General features: G+C 39.9%; 1 protein-coding gene across 4 annotated transcripts in view; it reads left to right on the forward strand.

The window, feature by feature from the left end:
* Positions 1 to 24,331, forward strand: part of RPS6KC1 (ribosomal protein S6 kinase C1) — an 88,106-nt gene that overhangs the window by 23,031 nt on the left and 40,744 nt on the right. For all 4 annotated transcript variants that reach the window (XM_026110612.2, XM_026110614.2, XM_026110616.2 and 1 more), the window contains 3 exons: positions 7 to 369; positions 15,702 to 15,820; positions 23,188 to 23,280. In XM_026110612.2, the coding sequence (XP_025966397.1) occupies positions 7 to 369; positions 15,702 to 15,820; positions 23,188 to 23,280 (575 nt within the window). The remainder of the gene's footprint in view (positions 1 to 6; positions 370 to 15,701; positions 15,821 to 23,187; positions 23,281 to 24,331) is intronic.

The raw sequence follows: 24,331 nt of genomic DNA on the forward strand, positions 1-24,331 counted from the left end.
TTTCAGGACTCTCCAGTGACAGTGACCTGATCTCTCTGACAGTTGACGTAGACTCTCTTGCTGAATTAGATGATGGAATGGCATCCAACCAAAATTCCCCCACCAGGGCTGTTGGCGTTGGCCTTTCCTCTGAGTCCCCAGCACAAAGCATGGTGGCATCTGAGCAGGAGTGGAGCAAAACTGAAGGCGAGAGAGAGAGCCATGGTTTGTTTAGTGGAAGCTTAAAACCCAAGCCTGGCAAACAAGATTACTTGGAGAAAGCAGGGGAATTGATAAAACTGGCCTTGAAGAAGGAGGAGGAAGAAGACTATGAGACTGCCTTCAGCTTTTATAGAAAGGGGGTTGATCTGCTTCTGGAAGGTGTTCAAGGTATGGATCTTCTCACTGTGTTTGCCTTAGCTTTGGTTATGAGTGTTTGGTTATGGTAGTTCCTTAGTTAATATCTGCTTACTGTGTTGCACAGAAGTTACGATGTGCAGAATGATGTGTGCTTGGCTTTCATGTACGTGATTGCTGCTGTGCATATGTGAGGGAGAGAGAAATCTTTCTCTGTAAAACTGAATGATAATTTAGGGTGTCATCCTCTGAGTGCCAGATATCTCCTCGCTTAAAATTGCAGCATGACCTCAGACATGCAGGTAAGTAGCAGAGCACTCTTTTTTTTTTTTTTCTTTATTTTTTTTCCCTCCCCTCCCCTCTCCCCTTCCCTTTTTATTATCTAGGCATTAATTAATATGTGGCACTTGCAGCACTGTTGAAACATTATTTAATTTACATGGTTAAGTGAGGATTAATTATCCCCATTTTACGCATGGGGAGAGGCAGACTCAGGTTAACTTTCCAATCACAACAGGATTAGAACTATTTTTGGCTCCCAGCCTTTTGCATCTTCCACTGACCTGTTCTCCTTTTTCTAGCTGAAAGACACATACAAACTTACAGCTCCACACTGCTGGAGGAGAGCAGGATTTTAAAAAAACCCAACCAAACAAAAATCCCAACTCTTTAGCATGTCAATGTATGTCTGCAAAGGCTGCTCTTAACTCACCAGATGCAACTCTGTGCAAACTTCTGTGGACTCTCCTTAGTCTTGTCAGAGAACAATTTTTTTCTTCCTCTTTCACCTTCTAGTTCATGAGAACCTAGAGTGATAGATGCATTTATTTGTATTTTGTCCAAGAAGGTCTTAGAAGTATAAAGCATAGGAAAAGGCTTGTTCTTTCCTGTAGTGAATTCAGTGTCTGTGTATTGTACTTCTGTCCTGCACAAATCAAACAAGTAGGATTAGAATGCTGGCTTTATTTAACAGTATATAGCACAGATACGTTATGCTGCTGCAGAGCTGAGCTTCAGTGCTAATATACCAAGGCACATACGAGCAGAAGCCTTTACATGGCAGTAGTCCAGAGACTCTGAATGGTTCTAGGGATGAAAGTTACCTGCTGAGCTGTTTTAACAGGGGCTGGCAAAAAATAATGGATAGGTTACTCATGAGAATTGAGGTGTGGGCCAAACAAATGTGCATAGCCTTTGCTTAAAGTGTCATTTTACTTTCTGTAAAAGTAAATCCACCTCTCTTTTGAAGTCCCAGTGATATCAGTAGGGTTGCTGGTTGGTGCTTGTTGTGGCTTTTTAATAGCATCTTACCTTTCCTTGCCCATGTTATCAACGTGCTTTTTATTCTTGATGTTGAATGTGTTGGCAGTCCTGTTGGAGAGCTGAGCTACTCATTCTTTACTAACATACTTCTTTGTAGGCCTGCATGCCATTTGGTTATGGTCTTCTGACCTCCTATTTTGTCCTAACTTCTTCTGTCTTCTAGCTGTGATGCAAGACTGCTGTGATGCTGTTTCAAACTGGTGGTTGGAGTTTCAGCCTCAAACTTTCTTTATTAAACCGTTGCAAACTGCTAGGGCATGATCACAAATCAAGCTGAGCTGTAGTAACTGTGCATGCATATTTAAACTGTGGCAGAGGTTAAACATGTTGGCTTTGAATCTATGATGGTCCTTATGCTAATATGTTCACCTTGCAGTTGTGAAAGGCTGCACTTGCATACCTGGTAAGTAACTGGCTCAACTGATGCATAGTAACTCATTAAACTAGGGAGAGTTGAGCCCTTCAGTTACAATTGCTAATGTTTTCTGCAAGGACTCTTACTTCTTTGCTGTTGACTAGCTACTCATCCAGCTACCTCACATGAGTAACATCTCATCTTTTTTTCCTCACCCACTGGTATCCATGCTTTTCAGACTAAAAAAATATCAAGGAGTCTCAGAAACGTGTGATAAATACTCTGCCCTGTTTGTTTCCCTGATGCTGCTCAGGCAGTACAATGGAAATTGATAACAAGTTTATGGTAGTGGTACCCATAGAGACGGGGGTTCCTTGGTGGATGAAGAGATGTATGGCCGACACCTGCAAATTCTGTGCAGTCTCTGGCATTTCATCCTTACCAATACAAGGGAGGGAATAACTAGACTGAATTGCTTTTCAGCTGGCATCTTATCCCTTGGGAACATAAATGTACACAGGCTAGTTTCTAGCAGTCAGCTTTCTTTTCTCCTTTCTCTGTGTGGCTGTGGAGATGGAAAAGAAATGGATGGTCATCCTGTGCTGGGCACTCCCCCTAGTTTTGGATAGATCCAGTTCATCTTGTGTCCTGTTCTTTCTAGAGCTTCTGTAAGTTGGCAGGGAGATTCTGATGTCCTCTTTATAATGACAAGGCTGATTCAAGCACCTTCCTAAACCATGAATACCTTCTAGTTATTCATGACTTTTACTCCTTATAGCTGCTTATGTGTCACTATTTTTAATCTAACTACTTTATGAAGTTAATGTTTAACTTTGAAATATGAATATTCAATATACCTTGCAATAAAAACCCTTAACTTAATCACTTTAGCTACTTAAACACACCTAGTTACGTATTTCATATGAATAAAAATATGCCTGTTTCAAAGATAAGGATGGTGTGATTGTTAAAACATGTCTCTGGTCTTATGTGTAATTGACTATTTTCAGCCTATTTTGTATAAATTAGCCTATGTCTGTATAAATATGTACAATGCACACCATGTTTCATTTTCAGATATTACTGTTTTACAATATGTAGCCTTTCTTTAGAATGGAGTGAAAGTGGCTTTTGCATGTAAAATGGCAATACATATTTTTGCCACTTGGTGGCACCAAGAAAACAGAAATTGACACCAAAAAATTGGAATCAGAATATGTAACCAGTGTACCAGGGAAAAAAGGAAGAATCGTCATCAGTCCTCTATTTGAAACTTCTCTCAGAATTACCTCTGGAATATAAAGCCTCTCTAAATTGGTTAAACTTATCTGAGAGATAAGCTTTTCTGCCAGCCTCTCCTCACTTGGTACAAGAAGATCTATTTACTCCTTAAGGTTGGCTTATCAAACGGCATATGAGTAGATTACTGCAACTTTATAGACTTGAGTTGTTTAGTTTGAAGTAGCTGGCTTCCGTAAAGGCAGTCAGAGGATGCTGGAGTCTTACGTTTTTGATAACTTTCTTCTGAGTTGGTGGCAGTAATGCCAGAGGAGGCAAGGTGTTGCATCTGCTCACACCGAAGAAACATCTGTCTTGACTTGGTTTTCATCTCTGTGTATATACTCTCAGGAGTGTGGTGCTGTTAAATACAGTGCGCAAACTGCCCATGTATTTTCTTCTGTTACCTCTTGTGTAGTGTTTTAGTGCTAAATCTTTTAATGTCTTGTTTACAGTCCTGCCAAAAAGTCTGATATGCATGTCGCTTAGGCAATGACGTAAAGGCTGTGTGCGTTCTGAGAGGCTCTTGTATAATTTGAGCTCTGGGCATCTGCTGTATAAACATCTTGGGCCTAATTCTGCTGTGTATATGCACTCCATGTTAAACATGTTTGGCATTGGGAAGGAGAACAAATTTTTGAAATGGGAGTGGAGCCTGTGGACTGCTATTGAACTGTTCCTTACATCTTTTTCCCAGTTTCATTTGTAACAGAGCTCCCTCATATCCAGTGAGAGGGAATAGCTGCACTTGTTTCCTTTTTCCTCTGAATACATGCTGATTCTGCTGCTGCTTTTGCATTTTCTGGGCATTGTTGTGTGCAAGCTTGTGGAGCTTTTGAAAAGCAGGTCTATAGTGGGTTGTAGGGTAGCGAATTAGAAGATGGTTAGGCAATTCTTTAGAAGCTGAAAACTTCTGGAATTCAAATCTTCCAGCTTTTTAAACATACTAGAAGACAAATATATTAATTGATAGAGACTTTGGCTCACAATTATAGCTGTTCCTGTGTTTTATTACCATGTGAGAGCACTCTGAGGTCAGCGTATTTGCTTCAGGCCCAGTGGTGGAAAAAATATACTGATCAATAGCAGGCCACCAGCTCCTAGTCTGAAAGTTAACTGCGTCTTATGCAAAGTTAGTGCGTTCCCTGACTTTGTAGAACATGGTTTATGCTGGGGGAAAAAACAGATCAGGATGCTGAAATTATGGAAGGAGTAACAGTAGGAGTCCTACTTGTGTTTGCTTCTCCTCTTTCGCCGCCTCCAACCATTCTCAAGTTATATTCATTACAGATCTTGGCAATATGAGCTTTGTGATAAACAGATAGCTAACACTTGCTTATTGCTGGTTTTTAGGAACTTTCAGCATGTGATGAAGCAGGAGCCTTTTAGAAGGTGGTCAGGAACCTTTCAGCAATATGGTCAGTCTAACTTGTGTAGAAAAGTACAGGATCTGATCCATAAGGCTAAGAAAGCAAACATGCATTAATTGCTAGTCCATTACATGTGAAGCTCCATGTTACACATTAACATCTGGATGGAGGTCATCCGTTTACTGTGTTGCAGATTTGGACAATTTGTTTTCATATGTGTAGCAGCTGCAGTTGGGTGCAATGAATATTGATTCTTTAAGGACTTGGTTTAGCTAGGCAACATGTACTTTGTTGCATGAAGAATGTGCTGCCTCTTAAGTCAGCTTAGCAGCTGCAAGCTGTATTTTCCAGGTATCTGTGTTTTGCATTCGGTATCTACGACTTCTAGATAAGCTGTTGGTGTCTTTGAAAGCAGACTGCAAATGTCAAATTTCGTGCTGCTTTGTTATTTTAGTGTTTATCCAGCAAACAGAGCTGGAACAAAGATTACAGAAATTACTGAAACCTCAATAAAATGACTTTGGCTTTTAACCCAGAAATGCATATACAATGAAATGCTGGGAATATTTTGGACAACTAGATGATGTTTCCAGACATACCGAAAGCAAACCAACTTGTATCTAATTACTGGGATTATGATGGGCTATGATTTGAACCTGTGATGGAGCCAGGGATGCAAAAAGGAGCATGCTTGACAGAGTGCCAAAAAGACAGTGCTTTATGAAAAGGGGAAGAAGAGCCGTGGCTGTTTCATGAGTGTGTTTCTGGCTTCCACAGTGAAAAGCACCTTTGCTTGTTTGTTGAATGGTGCTTATGAAGCTTATTTCTCTTACAACACAATAGCTATTTTATATTCCTTTCACTTGTTAAATTAGGTCCTCTGAATAGTGTTTATCATTGAGAGTAACAATCTCTTATGCAGTTAAACAGTGTCTTCTGTGAGTCTGTCTGGGCTACCCAGTAGTTATGCCTGATTAAAGCAATGTTTCTGAGAAACAGTAGACCTGATTTCTGAGAGATGTCAGGGTATGTTGGGTATCAGCCAAATTAAAATGAGGAACTTTGTGCTAATATTGTATGTTCAAGATTGCACTGGTGAGCTTAAGAACACTGTGTTTCCATGGGCCAGGGAGACATAGAGGTGACGATATATCAAGATGCATTGGGGTATAAGCTGATGTCTGCAGGGGAACCCTTAAAGTTGCACTGGGCCTCACAGGGAGGGGTTATTGTTTCTTGCTGGACAGAGCGACTGACAGAATTCCGCCATCTGATCCCAGACCTTTATACTCATATGATGCATCACCACTGTCACCTTATCTCTTGTTTTAACTTTGCATTTCCAGAGAGCCTGGGACCACTTGAGACAGACTCCCTGCCCTGGCTCCTCCTAAGGAGCTGAAACTTTCTCTGCATCCTGCTTTGGGGCTCTGAGGATGCTGTAGGACCATTTGGACTGGGCTTTCTACACACAGTGCTACCCCTCTTCTAGTGCCTTGTACAACCGTGATGTCGTAGGTTCTGTTTCAGTAGGTTAGATGTTTGTGGGAGAGCTTGTCTATTGACTAGCAACTGGATTAAGAAAGGATGTTGAAAATATTGTGTTTTGCCTATAAAAGTCATGTAATTGCACTGTGCTCCCAGTGGTGCTGAAACCCATGTTAATGTGGTCCATGAACTGCTTATAACAGATGTGCATTGGCTTCCAAGCCCATTGCAGACTGTAGAGAGCTTCAGAGCAGGCTTGTGCCATAGGATCCATCACATGGAATAGCTGTTGGATTACCCTGAGTAAAGCCATTCCATGTGCTAAATTGCTGGGTTTATAGGCCTCATCATGGTGAAGCAGCAAAATATGGCATCTGCTGATAGAGGTGAAATCTGTTAATGTATAAATACGGCCAGATTCAGGTATGTAAAGAAATATTCAAGGCAAAGTTTTATTTAAACTTCAAGACTTCTTTGCGCAAAGAGGCTGATAAAGGGCTGGGTTTCGGTATCTTCTGCCCAGCTTAGAGCCTTACAATACACGTACAGGTGACCTGTAGCAATGACTGTAAGCCAACGTGTAGGGCATGATACAGAGATGACTCTGAATGCAGTTGCTTAGCATGTGACTGTTAAGGAATGAATAAATATGTGACAAGATGGGCTTTAAAAAAAAAAAAATCTATTCTGTCTCCCATATCATGGGGGTACAACTAGCTGCATGGGCTTGGTTTATCTGATCTTTCCAGGATATATGAGTCTGTCCTTATAGCAGCTTCTTGCTATGTTGCTGCTAAGGAGCTCGTGCAAGGTGCTCTGCAGCCTCTTTGATAGACGTCTCTTCCTGCCCGCATAGCCTTTTATCTCAGCTGTTGTTAGCCAGTACTCGGCTACAGCTAAGTGCATTAATCTCTTTGTGACTGTTGCTATGTAGGGTTTCTACCTCCCATCAGAAGACCTAGTTGGGTTGCTACACTTCTTTCAACATATGGTGTAGACAGAACAGACTGATCTAGTTGACAGTGCAGCTTCTGTCCATAGGTGAGAAAACTGAAGTCTCTGGCTGTAGAATTAAATGACTCAGGTGGGGTAGGTGAATTGAGGTGAATTAGCTGAAATAGAAAAGTTGCATGGATATGTTTAAGGGCATGATGCTACATGCAATTTTTTTTTTAAATGCAGTTTTGGCTAATTTGTCTTTCCTCTTTTCCCATCCGGCTTTCCTCTTTTCCCATCCTCTGTCTGGCTTCAGAGCTGTGTGGAAAGAGTAGTATAGGTTTGATCTCTACAGGGCCTACTGCTGGCTCTTCAGTTTTAGAGGTTCAGGCTGTCAGTGACCCTTTTTCTCTCCTTAGTAGTGGAAAGTTGCTATTTCCCACGGTACCCTGTGAAGGTACATATAAAAGAACATATGAACTGTATTAATATATAGTCTGGTAGTACTCATGTCTATCAGGACAATCTCATAGTTGTTGATTTTTTTTTATTTCTGTTGTTCTTTATTTCTGCAATACTTTATTCTTAAAACAAAAACAAAAAAACAAAACAAAAAAAACCCCCACAACCTAACTGGAGGGGTAGGTGCCTGTGCCTGGGTTTCCTCTGCTCTGAAACAAGTAGCAACAAGGTTGCTAATTCTCAGTCAGACCAGTTCTTTCAGTTAAGGAGGGAGAGTGCAGAGAAGTTTGGCAGTCTTTTCCCCTCTTCTGTGCTGGTGGCCTGTGTAACTACTTTCCTTGCTTGGGCTGTCAGAGCACTCTCCTACTGCTTCTGTGGTGCTTGTGTTGGAGGACATGCTGCTGCTGTCACCACTTTGTTTTCTTATCCATGCTAGAATGCTGCTGCTACTCCTTCTGTCTTGCACCAATCCAAGTTGCAGACTTTTTTCCTTTATTTTTACATGCTTTTACAGGAAAGTGTCTAGGGATATTTCTTCCACTGTGAAATCCTACTTTAGTGAAATGCCTTGCAGTTGAAGACTACAACTTTTAGCAAATGGATGGGAAATGAAGCTTTTCCTCCCTGAAGTGTGGGATGTGTGCTGTGTGACCATCCCTTTTATATTTTTCCAGGTAGTTATGCGTGCACTTGAAAAACTACCACCTTAGGTGTTTCACATGCGAGTTTCTCTATAAACAGATGTTTGTTGATTAATGTTTCTCGAAAGTTATGTTTTTTATGATCTTGAGTCTTAGTGAATCCTGCTTATTGGTCACTTGAGCACACTTCACACAGAAGAATGATCTGGGTAATCTTAACTTTTGCACATATACCAACATTTTTTTTCTCCCCAGAGAGATATTTAGATAGATGTTTACACCACCTAAGATAAACATTGTTTCCTGTAGGATACAGAGTTGTTAACTTCACAGGAATTCAAGATCTGCATGTGTCTAGAGCAACCTGCAATGAAGAAGGCATGCATATAAAAATATAGAAATAACAGTTACAAATATACTGGAAAGTTAGAAGGAGGATTCTTGGGTGTCCACTCACTGTCACACATTTGTTCTTCAGCATGTGTGGTTTCATTTTTAAGTTGCTTTTCTTGGTTGCTAGAGTGCAGTACTGTCCTGAGTCTTCAAAAAGCAAGAAAGAGTAGTTCTGATGAATGTGATGCATCTTAATCATTTCTCACTCTTCAAAAATGTTGTGTTTTTTTTTTTTTTAAAAAAAAAAGAGGAGGAAGAAAAGATCACTTTGAAGTATTTCATCACAGGGGACTTAATCTTGGGGTTATTTCTTAATATTTACAGTCTTTTTTTAACAGTGTAATTTGGCTACCTCCCCAAATGTAAATCATTAATAATATATAGCGTACTAGAGATGACCAGCTAGTGGGCTTATTTCACAATTCCAAACTGCCGCCTGCTGCTGAAAGCTACAGCATCTTTTTCCTGGATCCTGAGGTGTCCATCTACCCCAGCATCTGCCACCTTTCACTTTTGTAATAGGTTGAAAATAAAGCTTACCCACTCTTCTGCGAAAGTTTGTGGGGGCTCATTCCTAAATCAGCAGCTCTTCCCTTTTCTGAAATAAATGTTGGGGTTATAAAACTGCGTCCAAAGTGGTCACAAATTTGTGCGGGATTGAGTCGCATTGTCACTTACAGCGTGCCCGAGCTTTTGTTTGGCTAATATGGACAAAGGAGTCTGCTTCACATGATGTAAGAAGTGTTTGCCCTAAGAAGAACAGAGGTCCCCTTGAACCAATTAGGCAAAAATAACAGCTGGGCTACCGACTAATAAGGAAGGTGCTGCTAAAACCTCTTTTCATTGTGAGAAGAAATAAATCTTTTAAGGCTTACTCCCTTGCATTTTTATAGAGAGCAATTCTTTGAAAAATTCAGCAATCCAGCTGGGTGATATGTGCAGGAAGACTGTGAAGAAGATAAAGAAACTTTTAAAAATAAAAAATGGTATTATAGCTATTAGATTTGGCAATTATAAATGTTTCATTGAAGATTTCAGTATTTAGAGAAAGTTTTACTGTTTAAATTGTTAAGTACATGGAGTTTGGGGTTAGCACAACAGGCAGTCTCCAGCAAGTTCCTTGTAGCCTGTTCTGCCAGAGGACATTCCTTCCTGAAGCACATCTCTTCTGATATGCTCTTAAACAAAGGCAGCCCACATATATTTTTAGTAAGTCTGAGAGGAAAGCAGGAAGACTGGGAATGGGGAGGTTACGGAGGACTGGGAGAAGTAGTGCTAACTTAGTCTTGCCTCTTCTGAGGAAATATCTATGTCCTGGCGAAGCAGCTGGTCAGACGGGGAATGTGCTTGGGTTCTCGTGGCAGGTTGGCGCTTCCTGAGAGAGCCTGTGATGCACTGCGGGGGGCCCTGCGGGTGGTCAGACACAAAGCAGGGAGGGAATAGCTGCTGTAATACCCTGGGTGGGTGGTACATACTGTGATTTACCTGAACACGTGATGCTGTGTATGTTAACGGCAAATGATGGCTAGAGCTATTTTTGTTTGTTGCCATCCAGTAAGTCCACACGACTTTGTTCCACCGTGGATCTGCGGAGGAGTGTTAACTTATCATTAAACTCTTAATAGAGCAAGTTTAAGGGCATTTGTTCCACACATCCGAGACATGTTTTGTCATTACTGTAGATTATTTGGAAACAAGGACAGATTTCTCTGTGGTCCTTATCTCCTAGATTTTGTTGTTGTTGCTTGTGTTTATTGCATGTGGTCACCTTTCATTAGCTTTTTGCTATTAACACCTCAACATAAGTCATTTTCCTTCATGATACAATTACAGAGGATCTGGTATGAATAAATAGCTAACTGAGCTGTTACTTAGCACTTCAACATTGAGTGAGTTAATTTTTGAAAGATACATACTTTCTGAAGAGCCTTATGTGAGTAGGAAACTCTTTGTAATATTGCTGCTTTCCGAGGTGGTACTATTGTATACATACTGTGGAAATACTACTTCTCTCCACTTCTCATTTGAATCAATGGTCCATTGGGAAAGCAAGCAGGCAAGTCAAAGATGAACTCAGTGGCACAATTGTTATGATATTTGTGGCTTTTGTCTATCAAACCCTCAAGATCATTTGAATGTTGTAAGGAACGTCTGTTTTTGTAAAAACGCTGTAGCCGAACCATCCTTAAAAATAAAAATTAAAGAACAAATTTTAAATCGCTGGCCGCTGTCCTAATGTCCTGGCTACTGTTACTTTGGTCAGCGGGTGGCCTGGTCAGCCTTTCAAAGCCAATTTTCATTTTAAGATATTTATATTTCTTTCAAAAAGGCAAAGCCTTTGGAAAATGAGGGAGCAGCCTGCTCGTACTAGTGTAGATGAAGGCTTGTGTGTGCAACAAAGTAGCTGTAGAGTTTTTATATTCTGTTTGCAGTAGTAGTAAACAGAGCATCTAAAATAACCACTTGCACATTGCAACAAACACATCATCATTTGCTTAAAAAGAGTTATAATTACAGTTGACGAAGCATGGACACCATAAAAAATGCATTAGTTTGGCTTGACACATTAATTACCTGTTTTTGCAGATGTTTTTATATATTGTTGTGTGAACAGTTTACAAAATAATTACAGGAAAGTCATATGGAAAATAAACTAAGTGGGTGGTTTCTCGCCTTAATATTTTCATTCATGTGAATCTGTGTGAGGCACAGCTGCTCTGCAGCAAATGCAGAGGGAGAGGGAGCGAGACGAGGAATCTTGAGGGGTTTTTATTCTAAGGTCTCTATCATCAGCATTACTATGCTCTTACATCTTGTTTTAGCAGCATAGTTTTTAAACATGTAAAATGACATTGCTGATTTAATCCCAGTGATCAGGAGGGGGAAAGCTTTGATCCTGATCAGATGAAACATAAATCTTCTAGTATCTAGGAAAATAAATGAAAAATCAATATTATTTTAAGCAGGATGAGCTTTTATGAGCAGTTGTAAAGATTCATCAAAGGCTTTGACACAGTTTAAACATTTCCTGTTTGCTGCTGTTTAAAGAAAAATGCCTTTCAAGTTGTAAATTGTAATTAAAGAGAGATACCTCTTTAGGTTATTGTAGGCTGACCACAAAATGGAAATAAGAACTCAATATGCTCACACAATGTTTAAATCAAATGGCTTTTATTAGAAATAAATTTGTTCATTCTTTTAAAAGTATCTATCTTGGGTAACTTGAAAAACATTATCCCATAACATACAAATGCAATATTGCATTTTTTTATATGGATTATGTCTGCCGCACAGCTTTAATATCTGATAAATATTTTGTGTCTTAAAACTGTGTCTTAATGATTTATTTGGTTTTAAGTGAAGAGTTTTATGATCTAAAATAATATTTAGTATTTACACTAAATTTCTAGTTTAATAGGCTGTTTATCATTCCTCATTGCCCTGTGTTTAAGGATTAAGTAACTTTTTTTTTGGTTAACATTTTTTTTTGAATTCATATCCTGTATTTTTTTTTATAAATTTCTGTGAGATATTATTGCCTACTTAAATAAGAAGTTGTATTAGAATGCATCTTTTTGCATTTTCTTGGCTAACCTAATACAAACAATAAAACCCCCAAATCCTCCTTCCACAAATCCAATTCTCCTGTTCTCACACAAACATGCACCTTGTGTTACTACTGTATTTAGAACCTGAACTGATAATGAGCTTGTCATGAATGGTGCAAAAACCTGTTGAGCAATCTTTTTTTGGTGAATCCACATCCTCTTTTATGGCTGAAGATTTTAATGAGTGAACAGTTTGTAAATGCTTTTTAACAGATTACACGGGAAGGAAAAGTAGAAGGAAAACTGAAATTAATGTCTTGTGAAAATAGGATGTCCCTTTAGAGCTGTCTTTGTCCTATCTTGTTTGCGTTAATTACTCTAAAATTACTGAAGCAATGAAAAAAGGCAGTAAACATCCCCATTAAATCACATAACTAACAGTTAAGCAGTAAGCTTGACTTTTATGGTAGCCTTAGACACTAACCTAGCAGTTTTCTACCAGTTTGCTTGAAGAAAATGATGCCTGAAGAGTTTAATATTGCTGGGCAGATGATTTGTTTTCCCTGAGCAACTACTGCTTTGTGTGGCTAAGAGAATGTGGACTATTACCTGTGGATTGGCACAAGGAAGTTTTATGTTGCAGTAAGATCAAATGTAAAGATGAAAGCAACAGTTAGTTGTATTTTAAGAAACTGCAACACATTTTAATAAAAAACTGTGTGTCTATTCTCCTCAGATAAAGCCAAACTCAAGTTCAAACAGTCGAATTTCATTTTTTTTTTTTTCCTGGATGAGAATATTACTGGCAGTCTGATCTAGGGCAATTTCACCAGAATCCTACTGGAGGTTGATAAAAGAGATGCTGGAGTTGGCAGAAAGGTCTCTTCTCTCTTAGTAATTTCTTTCACTCTAAGAAATTGGAACATATCCATAATATTGTAAGCTGAAAATGCACTGGATTTCTGACTGTACTTGGTCTGGGAAAAGCTGGACAGTCTAAAGTATTTACTGAGAAAGGCTTTATATCCCTATCCAAGGGAGTAAAAATCACTTTTCCCTTCTCCTGCAAGATGGATAGTAAGATTTGCAATAAATTGCTTTCAGCAGAGCTCGGAAGAGATCTTCAGTCTCTTCTACTTATTCTCAATGGAGTCCTTGTGTGGCAGTCCTGTGTGTTTAGGTCATTTGTAGTCATTATTGGGGAAGAGACTTATTTTAACAGAGTCAAAATGACTAGGACTAGACCATGAAAATGTGATATGGAAAAGAGCCTCTGCCTTGATCACTCTGTGTTTCATAGGCTGCTTACTCTCTGAGTCTAAGGATTGCTTACAGCAAGGGCGATGATTCATTCCTTCATGTGCAGGGGAGTCTGCGATAGAGGAACTTTCTGTCTTGTTCCCTGAACTTTCTAGAGAGACCTCATACTTTTGTTGTGGCACAATAATGAAAAACTATGTCAGAAGAAGCAACACTGGGGCCCACCTTCCTCATTCAGGCATACATTTCCCCATCTTAAAAGTGTTTTGGGACAATTGAACAGCCGGACAGCTTGCTCCTTCTCCCTTATTTCAATAGCACATTCAGTCTTCACCCAAATGAGGCCAACTGGAGGATTGGGGTTGCCCCTTGTGCCTTTTCTGTCCCACCAAATTCCTGAGAGGTGCGTGCATGTGCACACACACATGCGTGTGACTAACCACAAGAAGAGCAACATGGACGGAAAGATAGTGCCTTTACAGACAACTGCATAAATATGGACAGCATGAACAGCCCCCACCCTCTTTCTAAGCGCTGCTGCTTAGGGAAAGACCCCCTGCTCATGTCTCTTTGGTAATTGGTTCCCAGACTGCTGCTCTCTCCAGTGTCCAGCTCTCGGATGTTTTCTCCTGCTTGCCTGCTAGCTTGGCTTGAACTCTAGTAGTGTGTAATACACACAGAGAATAAAGAGCACACTCATACAGAAAACAGTGAGGAATAGAGTTTACTAGGAAGATGAGACAGGTTGTGGTGGTCAGGTGCAGGGCTCAGCAGACACGTGTACGGACCAGCAGCTTTCTTACAAAAAATTGGGCCATTTAATTCCCACCCGTCCTTTTCACATGCTTGTTCCACCCTGAGCCACCTTGACCCCTCTCTCCCCACCTTTCCTCTTTCCACTAAACATCTCACGATGTTTTGCGTGTTCCCACAATGCTGAAAGCATCCCACAATAAGTTTTACACTGTCCCTCAGTCCCCCTCAGGCATCCCACAAGAAATTTGCTCTTTCCTATTAGACTCATTCTGGTAACGCACAATAATTTTGTTTTTGTCTTGTCGGTTCCAAAGTTTCTGGTTGAACTTCTTCAAGGTTACACACAGTGGTTCCTGTAATGGCCCATCGATCAATGTCTTATGAGTTCTAGTCTTTGTTACTGTCTCTGTTGTTATCTGCTGTGTGTTAGGATTTGTGTATCTGTGTGTTTAATTTATTACCTCTCCTGTTCCTTGCCTTGTCTTTTATGTTGAATAGCTGTTAGATATCCTTACAGTCACAGAGATGTAGCTACTTGTTTGAGCATAAGTTTGTGAGAAGTGCTGGGTTACACCTCTTGGTTCAGAAACCTATGACAGCCCAGGCTGTATTTCTCCAAGTCTGTGATGGCTCTTGAAGACTGGAAGGGGCTGTTGGTGCCATACAAAATCTCCGCCGTGGCTCTGAATTCTAGGATAGGTGTGTCTCAGTAATGTTCGGCACAGTGTTTTGAATTCTTTACAGTAACAATTGTGGCTCACAATCTTTTTATCTTTGCTTGGCCGTTGACTGACTATGTCTTTTTTCATCACAAATGGAGAATGAACAGCTGTTTTAACCATATGCTGCTCACAATGTGAGTGCCTGAACATAAATTCTAAGATTTAGAGTAAGCATAGAATTTGCACTGTACTACAGTGTTTTCATCTCTTGCAAACGTTTGGATAGATTAAGCATAACATAGAGGATGTTCAGCCATCAGGGAAGTGAAGTCGTTGGTGTGAGCACTTCTTCTCTTTGTATGTCACCCTGGGCCAGGCAGGAAAGGAGCAGCCAGCATCAGAAAGCTGTGAGGGAGAGGTCTTGGTCTCTCTGGTGTTGCCTTTGGCTATTGATAGTATTTCAGACTTTCCTTTATTGGTAGGGAAGTTCATGTTAGAAATATGGGAAAAAACAAGATTATTCATTGTTTTTTTTGTAAGTTCCTTGCTGTATCTTCCGTAATTAATTTTATTTTTGGATACATCAGTAGTTTGTTTCAGTTCTTTCTTTTGTTATCACAGGAACATATACCAGATGGCAGAAAATGAGGTAAGTATTTGTATTTACCTTAGTCTATAACAAGATTTAAATTTTATTTTTCGTATATCTTTCATATATCTTACATATTTCAAAGTTGTATGACTCTATAACATGCATATTTGTAGGTTTGGTTATGATAAACATGAATAATCCAAAGTATATCAAAGAGGTAAAATCAAAGCAGTCACGTGCTGCGATTACTTAGTACCTCTCTCTATATAGAAAAAAAGTAATGTTTTCTTCCTCTTTTGAGGTGAATCAAGTCCAACTCGTCGAGAAGCAGTGAAAAAGAAGACCGCAGAATACCTTATGCGTGCTGAAAAAATTTCCAGTCTCTACCATAAACCCTCTGAAGATGCATCCATTTCTGTGGTAGGTTTTAATTTTTTTCCTGAGCCAGAATTTGATATAATTAAATTGCTCTATCTTTTAGCAGAGTGAATTCAAGCTTGGTGTTTAAAAATAGGTAGAATTCTCTCTTACAGCAGGCCTGAACAGTATTTTGATATTGCACTTCTATTAAGTTGCTAGTTGGTTTCATTTCACAGCATTTCATAGCATTACGAAGAGTGCTTGATTTAATCCAGGCCTGTGTTTTTAGCATGCTTTCCTTCTAGTCTGCAGTTGATGATGTAAGCATTTTAGTAATGCTAAAGAATTGAAAGGTAAAACAAAAAACTCCCACTAGAACTTAACATTTCTTTTGATTTCCCCATGAGAATATTGCTTGGTCCTGCAGCAAGTGGAAGGGCTATTGGTTGCTTTAGCCTTGTTGATAATGGTATATCAGAACTGAGGGAAGCTCACTTGGGGGTGGGGAGAGATGAATTTCTCACTAAATAAATGCTTAATTGAGCAAAGAGTCTTCCTGATCCCTTCAAATATCTATCTTGTTTGCATTTGAGTGATCAGCAGCTTCTTGATTTTTGAGGAGTTTCAGAAGCAATCCCCACTTTCTTAAGCAGCAACATCCTTATCTTTAGTTGTACAAAAGACAAACAAAGCTTGTTCCAAGGCACCCTCAATAAATTTCTACTTTGCCCTTCCTCATCCAGTTCCTTTGGGACTTATCTGTTCTTTGGATTTTTATTGCAGTCTTGCTAAACTGTATGTGGTTGTCAATGACTGCTCTCTTGTAGTAAATATAAAAGTTCCCAACTTCCTGTCTGTCTACATTTGTACCAGCTAAGGACAGAAAGGGCAGAAGATTGTTGCTCCTTATTTTGCACAGATCTAAGAGTGCTTTAAGGAGATCACTCCTGCTAAAATGTGAAGCTTTATAAAATCCAACTAATAAGTAAATTAAAAAAGCAAAATCACTGATTTTAAAGGGTAGCTTTTTCTATGAGGAGAGCCCACAAGCACATTTTTGAGGATGTTCCAAATGAGATGTATTTTGTGAGACTTGGAGTCTTGCTGTTGCTATGAATTGTACTTTGAACAATGCAGTACTTTGGACTGATATGAACTCCTAGTAGGTAGCCTTTCTTTGGGTCAAGCGCCCCTGAAAATGGGGAAGAATCTATATTGAATGAAAACCTTCGTATGTTTGGAAACCACAGAACAAGAAAAAAACCATGAACAACCTATTTTTGCTTTTTTATAAATTTAAAAACTAATTGCGGTTGGGAAAGAGGAAGAAATAGGTTGTGTTTCTGTATGTGAATTTGAGAGGTAAAGTATTTCTTCTCTTAGGCTGTACTGAATATGGCACATGCCTTCTTTGCAGATTGACAGGAAAGCAGATTAATTGGGATGAGACACCCCTCACCCCCCCAGAATGGTGAGAATAGAAGACCATTCTCCTGTATAGAAACCCAAAATTGACAAGTTAGGGCAAATCTTGCCTTGCACAAGCAAAATCTTGCCCTTGGCTTAATTTCCTTTTTATAAAAAAAGCAAGATTTCTGCCACATGGCTTTATTTTTACCAAGTTTGTACATGTATTTTAATTCCTTTTTTTTTTTTTTGCTGGTCTTCGTGACATAGAAACTTGACTTTTATCTTAGAGTTTTGGAATTTGCTGGCATCAGGGACAGATGGCTCTGATGGGTCATAATGGCTGTGATGGGGACCAATTGTCTCTGAGTTGCTACCTGAAAATGAATAGGAAGAGGGGCTTATCAGTCAAAGTTACTGTAAGCATAGCGATAGGAACCACTGAGAATTGATATGCTCTGTGCTTTGGCTTTCAGGAAAGGAAAGTGTCTTAAGGAAAGTGAGGAATGTGACTCTGTCTGCATAGTGGTTGTTGATCAGACCTAAGTTGTTGCACCTTAATTACTGCTTATCCTCTTTATTCTCTAAACTAATTTATCTTGGGGTTTGTGTGAATTATTCCAGCCTGTGCAGACAAAGCTAAGTGCGCATCGAAATGACCTTTATCTGCACAATGTGATTCTTGGAGGATTTTCGCTAGTGGAATCATACAGATACTTTGTGTGATCCTCCAAAAGAAATGAAGTCTGTAGGTTACAAGATTAGTGTGTATGCATCTTTGCACCTTCCCTTTGCATTAGCTTGGGGTTTTTCTCGCTGCCATTTACATGCCTTTGGTCATGTTGGGGCAAGGCTGGTCTGTTACCACTAGCACCTCCTACTACTGTAGGTTGTGCTGACTGATACCATCTTTTGTTCAAATGCTGATGCGTGGCCAGGATATGTAGGTGCATGTGTGTTTAAATAACTGTACAATGCCTTTTTTGTCACTTGGATCTGTAAAGGCGTTTCCCATTACTTCTTCCTTGCTGGAGGTACTGAGAAGAACCACTGCATTAGTAGGCATATGAAGCTTTTACCAGAAGTATGGCCAAGTGTTGTTACACCTGGTAATCTAGTACAGTTGGAACCATACGACTGAACTTGGTTTGCAAGAAAGTGAAGGATAAATACTGTGCCCTGGCAGTGCTAGTGCCTATATTATGAGGGGCAGAGTGTGGTTTTGTTGTGGGGAGCATGGTTCGTTGCAGGGAACTTAATGGGCAGTGAGGGTGCTCAGACCGACTGGACCCTGGAGGACGAAGTCAGACCAGTAAGCAAGAATGGACTCTCAAGGCAGAATGTTCTTGTTCATGACCTGATGTTACAAGGCAGAACTGTTTTGTCACCCATGTCTAGTGTAGATAGCTTTGCTCTTCCTCTTGTGGCCTTCAAGGAACCACCACAGTGACCACCATCAAACTGGACTCACTTTGCCGTCTTAGACATGATATTTTACTTCTTTCTGGTCAGCCACTTTGGAGAAAATCCACTGGGGTAGAGGTAAGCTCAGAAGTGCAGATTCAACTACTGTCCTGCACTCCTCAACCTCTCAGGGGTCCCATTAGCTCTGACTGCCAGCCATGTGCTGAGCCAGGTGAAGCAGTCTCAAAAAACTGTGCCTGATAAACATACCCCAAGCCACCCGTTTGCCACTTGAACACCATGTGACAGTAAAGCAAAGTGGGTGATCGCAGAGACTATGGCAGAGGGAAGCGAGCTGTTCTGTCACGGCCAGAAATGCCAGGCCCTGGCTGCTTGGAAGACCAGAGAACTACTTACATTTCCCTAGAGGCACAGGCCTGGCCTTTCAAAACTGAGAAGCAGAAATTGTCTTTGATGTCATGGAAACCAAACAAAGAACAGTAATAATTTGTTACTTTTCTTGCCTTCAGCAAAAAGCTAACAGTGTAGCCCTCAAGGATAGCATCCTTAGCAACCGCCTTACTGCTGGCAAGTCTGAGGGTGAAGAGAGAAACACAAGAGGATGTGTTTGGAAAACTCTTGGCACTGTTAAAAAAAAGGGTTGTGGGCAGAGGGCTTAAGGATGGAGCGAGGTTTTCTTAAAGGCTGAGAAGCACAGGGAACTGACGCAACTGTGCCTGACCGTGAACTGGGAACTCACTTGACAGGGTCTTGTAAACATCGAGAAAAGCTTTGCCATGACCCATAGGAGTAGGAGATGTGGAGGCAGGTTCTGGAGATTGTAAACAGAGATGCACTCCTTTTGGAAAAACAAGCTGCAGCAAACACTCTCCTGCTCCTTCTCTGGTGTGGCATGGCAGCCTCAAGGGCCTTCTTTACAGCGAACCCTTGAGAACACTGCATAACAGCGGTGGCAGGCCATTTTGCAGTTATTCAAGCTGTATTTTCTCCTGTGACCTTCTATGAATAGCAGCTCTTCGGAGCCACCTCCAAGCCCGAGTGCGAACTTGCTGCAACAGCCTTGGAGGACATGGGATGGACTGACAGAAGGCTGCAGCCTAACATAGCTGTCAGCTGCAAGGCCCAGCACAGATACACATACAGGCTATGGGTGCTTTTTAACTTTGTTGGTATTTTTATAATGTGTATCAGTTTCACTCTTTGAAACTATTTCTGGTTGCACTTATGCTTAATTTATTATATTCAGAATTGCATCATTTTGCACTGTTATAAAAGCTGTTGTCTTTTAAAATGACAATTATTTTCAATTTTCAAAGCAGGTTAGTAGTGAAAGTCACATGCAAGCCTGATGCCCAAGCAGCAAAAGCACAGTCTTCACCCCTTGCAGTTTTCATAAAATATCATACTTCCTAAAATTCTCATTAAGTGTGCATGAAAGTTACATAAAGCTTAAAGAAAATACACTGCTATTGTCCTATGAGATGTGAATTCAACATAAAATAGAAATTCAGTCTCAAGGCTTCCCAGATCACATTCTGCATTCCTACGTGATTCTGATTCCAGCTGTGCATGACCCCAGCTGTGTCCTAGCTTCAGGTTAGGGACAGTGGTGTTCTTGCCTTAGATGAGGTTAATGTGAGAAGCTCTTCCTCTTGCTTGGTTTTTTGGTGGTGTAATTCTTTCTCCCTCTGCTCTTACAACTGCTGGCACCAATGTTAAAGCTGAGGCAAGAGCTATTGCCATATTTCATTATATAGCTTGCAAAACTAGAGCCTTCAGAAGGCAGGTGGTGGCCACAAGCTGCTGCGTCTTTGCAGTGAGCAGTATCACAATCAGCATCATCCTTTTCCATTTGAAATTAGCTCAGGCTGGACAAAAAGGGATGGTGGGAGAGGAACTGTAGGAATTGTTGATGCTGATCCCAAGTCAGATAATTTCCAGCTGCGCATCTCAGAGTGTGGTCTGGGACTACTTCCACAATACATAGGTCCCAGCAGTGGGACAGAAGATCCCTGGGATATCTCAGCAGTATGCTGAGCATGTGGACAGGTTGCTGAAGGCCTTCTACAGGCAGAGGTAGTCTGGTGCTTTCTGTAGAATGTAAAGGTCTTAGTTCTAAAAGCAAATTAAGCCTTTGACTTTTGGTTAACCTCCTTCCTATTTGCTTTTTTGTTCCTCTAGTTTTGGCAAGAGAGAGCTGTTTTGTAGTTATTTTTCTTATCACTGGCTAGATGCTGAGCTTGGATTTTTGCTCTGTTCAGAGAAGTGGATGGCTTCGTATAGTGCTTATTTGCTATAGTTCTGGGAACTGGGTATTTAGAGTTTGCTTCCGGCTTGCTTCACAACAGAATGTGATGCCTCTCCATCACTGGGCTCAACTATTAGACTTTGCAACAGTGAAACCAAAGTACTGTAAAGAGTATAAAATAACCTGAAACTGGTAAAATGGAGACGCTATGGAAGCTGTGGAGATGTGGATGTGTTTGTTAATCGTTTTAAGGTGAGAAGTGACTATGTAGAATGCGTATATGAAAAAGCGGTCTGTGCACACAGTATTACTGACTGTGCCATCAGTGGGAATATTTTAGAGGAGGACTCAAAAATATGTACTGTTTTATTTCAGGCTCTTCAGACATGATGGGTGCAGAAGTCTGATTCTATAGCATTATTAGACAGCAGTTAACTTCTGTAGAGATTTATGAAATTAACTCATGGTTGAAATGTTAAAAGAAAATCTTAACAGCATAATTTTTGAGGAGTTATTTTAATAAGTTATAGCATGCAGATAGAAGTGGAAATCTTTTATAGTGGTCTAGAGGATTTGGGGAAATTCTCTTTCATTAAATATATTCCTTTGAATACTTTTGAAATTTTGTCATGGGTAAACTGTGCACAACTCTTTGTTTCAAAGCAGATATTTTGCTATTGCAGATAAATTGCACACAGTTAAAACAAAACACAACCCAACAAAAGAAGCCCCCATTGACCCTCCAACAGCTCACTAGAATGTGGAACCTAAATTAAATTTGGAGCAATAGCTTCATATATAGGTTTTTTTTTCTTCATGTGAATACCTTTTCTTTTAAGTGCTGTCAGTGTTCTTGCTCTGCATCATTTAATGACAAAACCCAGATGATAAGGCATAAGACCCAGACAGATAAATGAAGATAAATAATAAACTCTTTGAAAGATAGGCCCCGGAAGGTGAACACAAAAGAAAAGCACACTTTTCTCCATGCTTCTTGAACATGTGTTTTTGACCTTTTCTGTTGAACTTTGCTGGCAATGCTAAAATAAATATTGATTTTAGGAAAGAATTTGGAGGAAGAGAAGATGGTGGACTGGCAATATGGAGTGGCACCAGGGGTGGGGAGTGTTTCAGGAAGGTACTCTGGACAGTGAGGACAGCGCAGTAAAGATGTTGGAGGGGGAAGGGGAGTAAATGGAATACTTGGTTTAGGATACTCATTTTTTTCTGAGAATTTCTGTTCATGAGGGAAAATATCTTGTTTTTCCCTGACGCTAAGCATTTCATCCCAAACATAACTGCTTACCAGCAAGTTTTCTTTGTGTGATGTTTGTTAAGTATTGTCTCAGGATGCTGACAAATCAGATAACCAGCTTTTGCCTTTCAGAAATTTAAGAATCAAAGAGTTTCACCTTCATCTTCTTTATCTTAGTGCAATAGAAGTGGGCTTGGGGTGGCCTGGTTATGTTCAAAAAGTTTGGCATTCAGCACCTTTGCAAATGAAGTTACCATATTTGTGAGGAAGAGATTCAGATCTGTGGTTCTGGCAGAAACTGCATGCTGAAATTTTGGAGAAGGATCTAAAGAATTCTCTCAGTTTGCAACTGGAAACTTCTGAAAATGTTTGTTAAAGTGCCAGCATTATATGTGATGCTTAAGAGGCAGATCTTTGTCCCAGAAAACTTCCAGTTGAGATATTGCTCCCTCCTCTGACATGCAAGCTTTGAGTTCATCCTGAGAAATAACAAAACACAGCGTGGACAAAAATTCATGTATATTAACTACTTGGATAGTCAACACCTGTAAATTCTCTTGCTATGGCATTAATTTCTATGTTAATAATATATTGCTGTCTTTTTCTAAGGCAGTTTTGAGAATCATTTGTGTTGTGTACCTTGTTATTAAAAGGATTTCCTAGAGCTCACCAGAGAACAAGACAGCCCTGTTATAATTCTGTATTTTATGTTCTAACTTAAGGTTCTAATTCATTTTTTCCTCTTCAGTGATTTCTGAATTATTTTGTATCCAAAATGCCTATAAGGCTTTGATTGATTATTGGGATGGGGTGAGAATTCAGCAATTGATTGCCAAGTTCCATTAAGCATAGAAAGTGTATAAACTAATTATTTTTTCTTTTTAAAATTTTTTTCAGTGTTATCTTGATTTTATTTACTTGCAAGTTGCTTTTTTTCCTCCACTAAGGACAAACAGAAAACTTCTCCTTTCATCTTCACTCTCTCTGATTTATGATAAATTTAGTTTCCTTCGGCCTGGCATTTGCTTCAGCAGGCAGTCTTCCTTCAAGTACCACCCTGATTGATGTATAATCTTTGATATCTTCCATTAGCCTCCAGGATCACTAAGTTCAAGGCCCTCTTGGAACCTAAGGAGCCCTGCCGAGGAACTGAAGGCCTTCAGAGTCCTTGGGGTGATTGACAAGGTAATTCTTCAGTGTCTCTTCAAGAGTTCAGTCATAAATCGACTGCATGCTGACATTTTGTCTTTGAAGCTGTGGATCTTAAGGATATGAAACAAAAGGGGAAAATGACTCAAATGCATCTGCACTTTAAAATAACAAAAGTAGAAGAAAAAAGGCTTTTATCTAAGCAATTCATGTAAGGTCATGCAAAATATATTTGAGCCAAAGGATAAGGTACATGTTTGGTGGCATTCAATATGATGAGGCCTGTTTTTTGAAAATGAAGTCATGGTTACAGTGCTGGGGTAAGGACAAGCTGATGTGTTTTCAGTTGAATAAAGTGGTGGATATTTGAAAGGTAGAAGGGTAAAAATTCATACTTTTGAACTATCACTTGAAATAGGGGAGGGAGGACTATTTGTTCTCCTTGATTGAAATCTGCAGCCAAGACAGAGATCCAACAGTAAAGGCAAGCTTATTTTTGACTCATGCAAATAATGTCTACCAAAATCCCAGGGTAATATCCCTCTGTAAACAGTAAAGGACCATACGGATTTTTTGCTAGCCTAATTAAGAGACCAGAAGACTTGTTGCATTGGTTTGATAATGCTAATTAGTTATCACCTTACCAAATGCTTTTAAGATGATACGTTGTTCTGCCATGTGGTGCAGTGTCTTATGCAGACTGTAAAGGCTCATTTCCTTTTTGCCATGCCATTCCCCTTGTGTCTTTTGGCAATTCCTCATGTCGTCCCTGGCTTGAGCATAGTCAGTGTCAGGTCAACTGACTCCTGTGGAGCTTGCCTCAGAAAAACTGTAGCTGGTCTCTTAGTTCCGTATTTCTCCCTTTCTTTTTTTTGTTAGGCTGCACCTAGCTGTGGGACTGTTTTTGTTTTTCTTTGCCTGTTTCTTTTTGTAATTATGTGCATAAGTTGATAACTTCTCCTCGGAAGGCTGTATACATTAATTATTATGGTTGTTTTCATAGCACATAAAGATTTCTCAGCTCTGACTTCATATTCATTGTACCTTCTTTCCTGTGTTGGAAGTCGGGAATTTAGCCAGTGTCTCC

This window comes from Dromaius novaehollandiae, chromosome 3, assembly GCF_036370855.1.
Source record: "Dromaius novaehollandiae isolate bDroNov1 chromosome 3, bDroNov1.hap1, whole genome shotgun sequence".
Classification (NCBI taxonomy): domain Eukaryota; kingdom Metazoa; phylum Chordata; class Aves; order Casuariiformes; family Dromaiidae; genus Dromaius; species Dromaius novaehollandiae.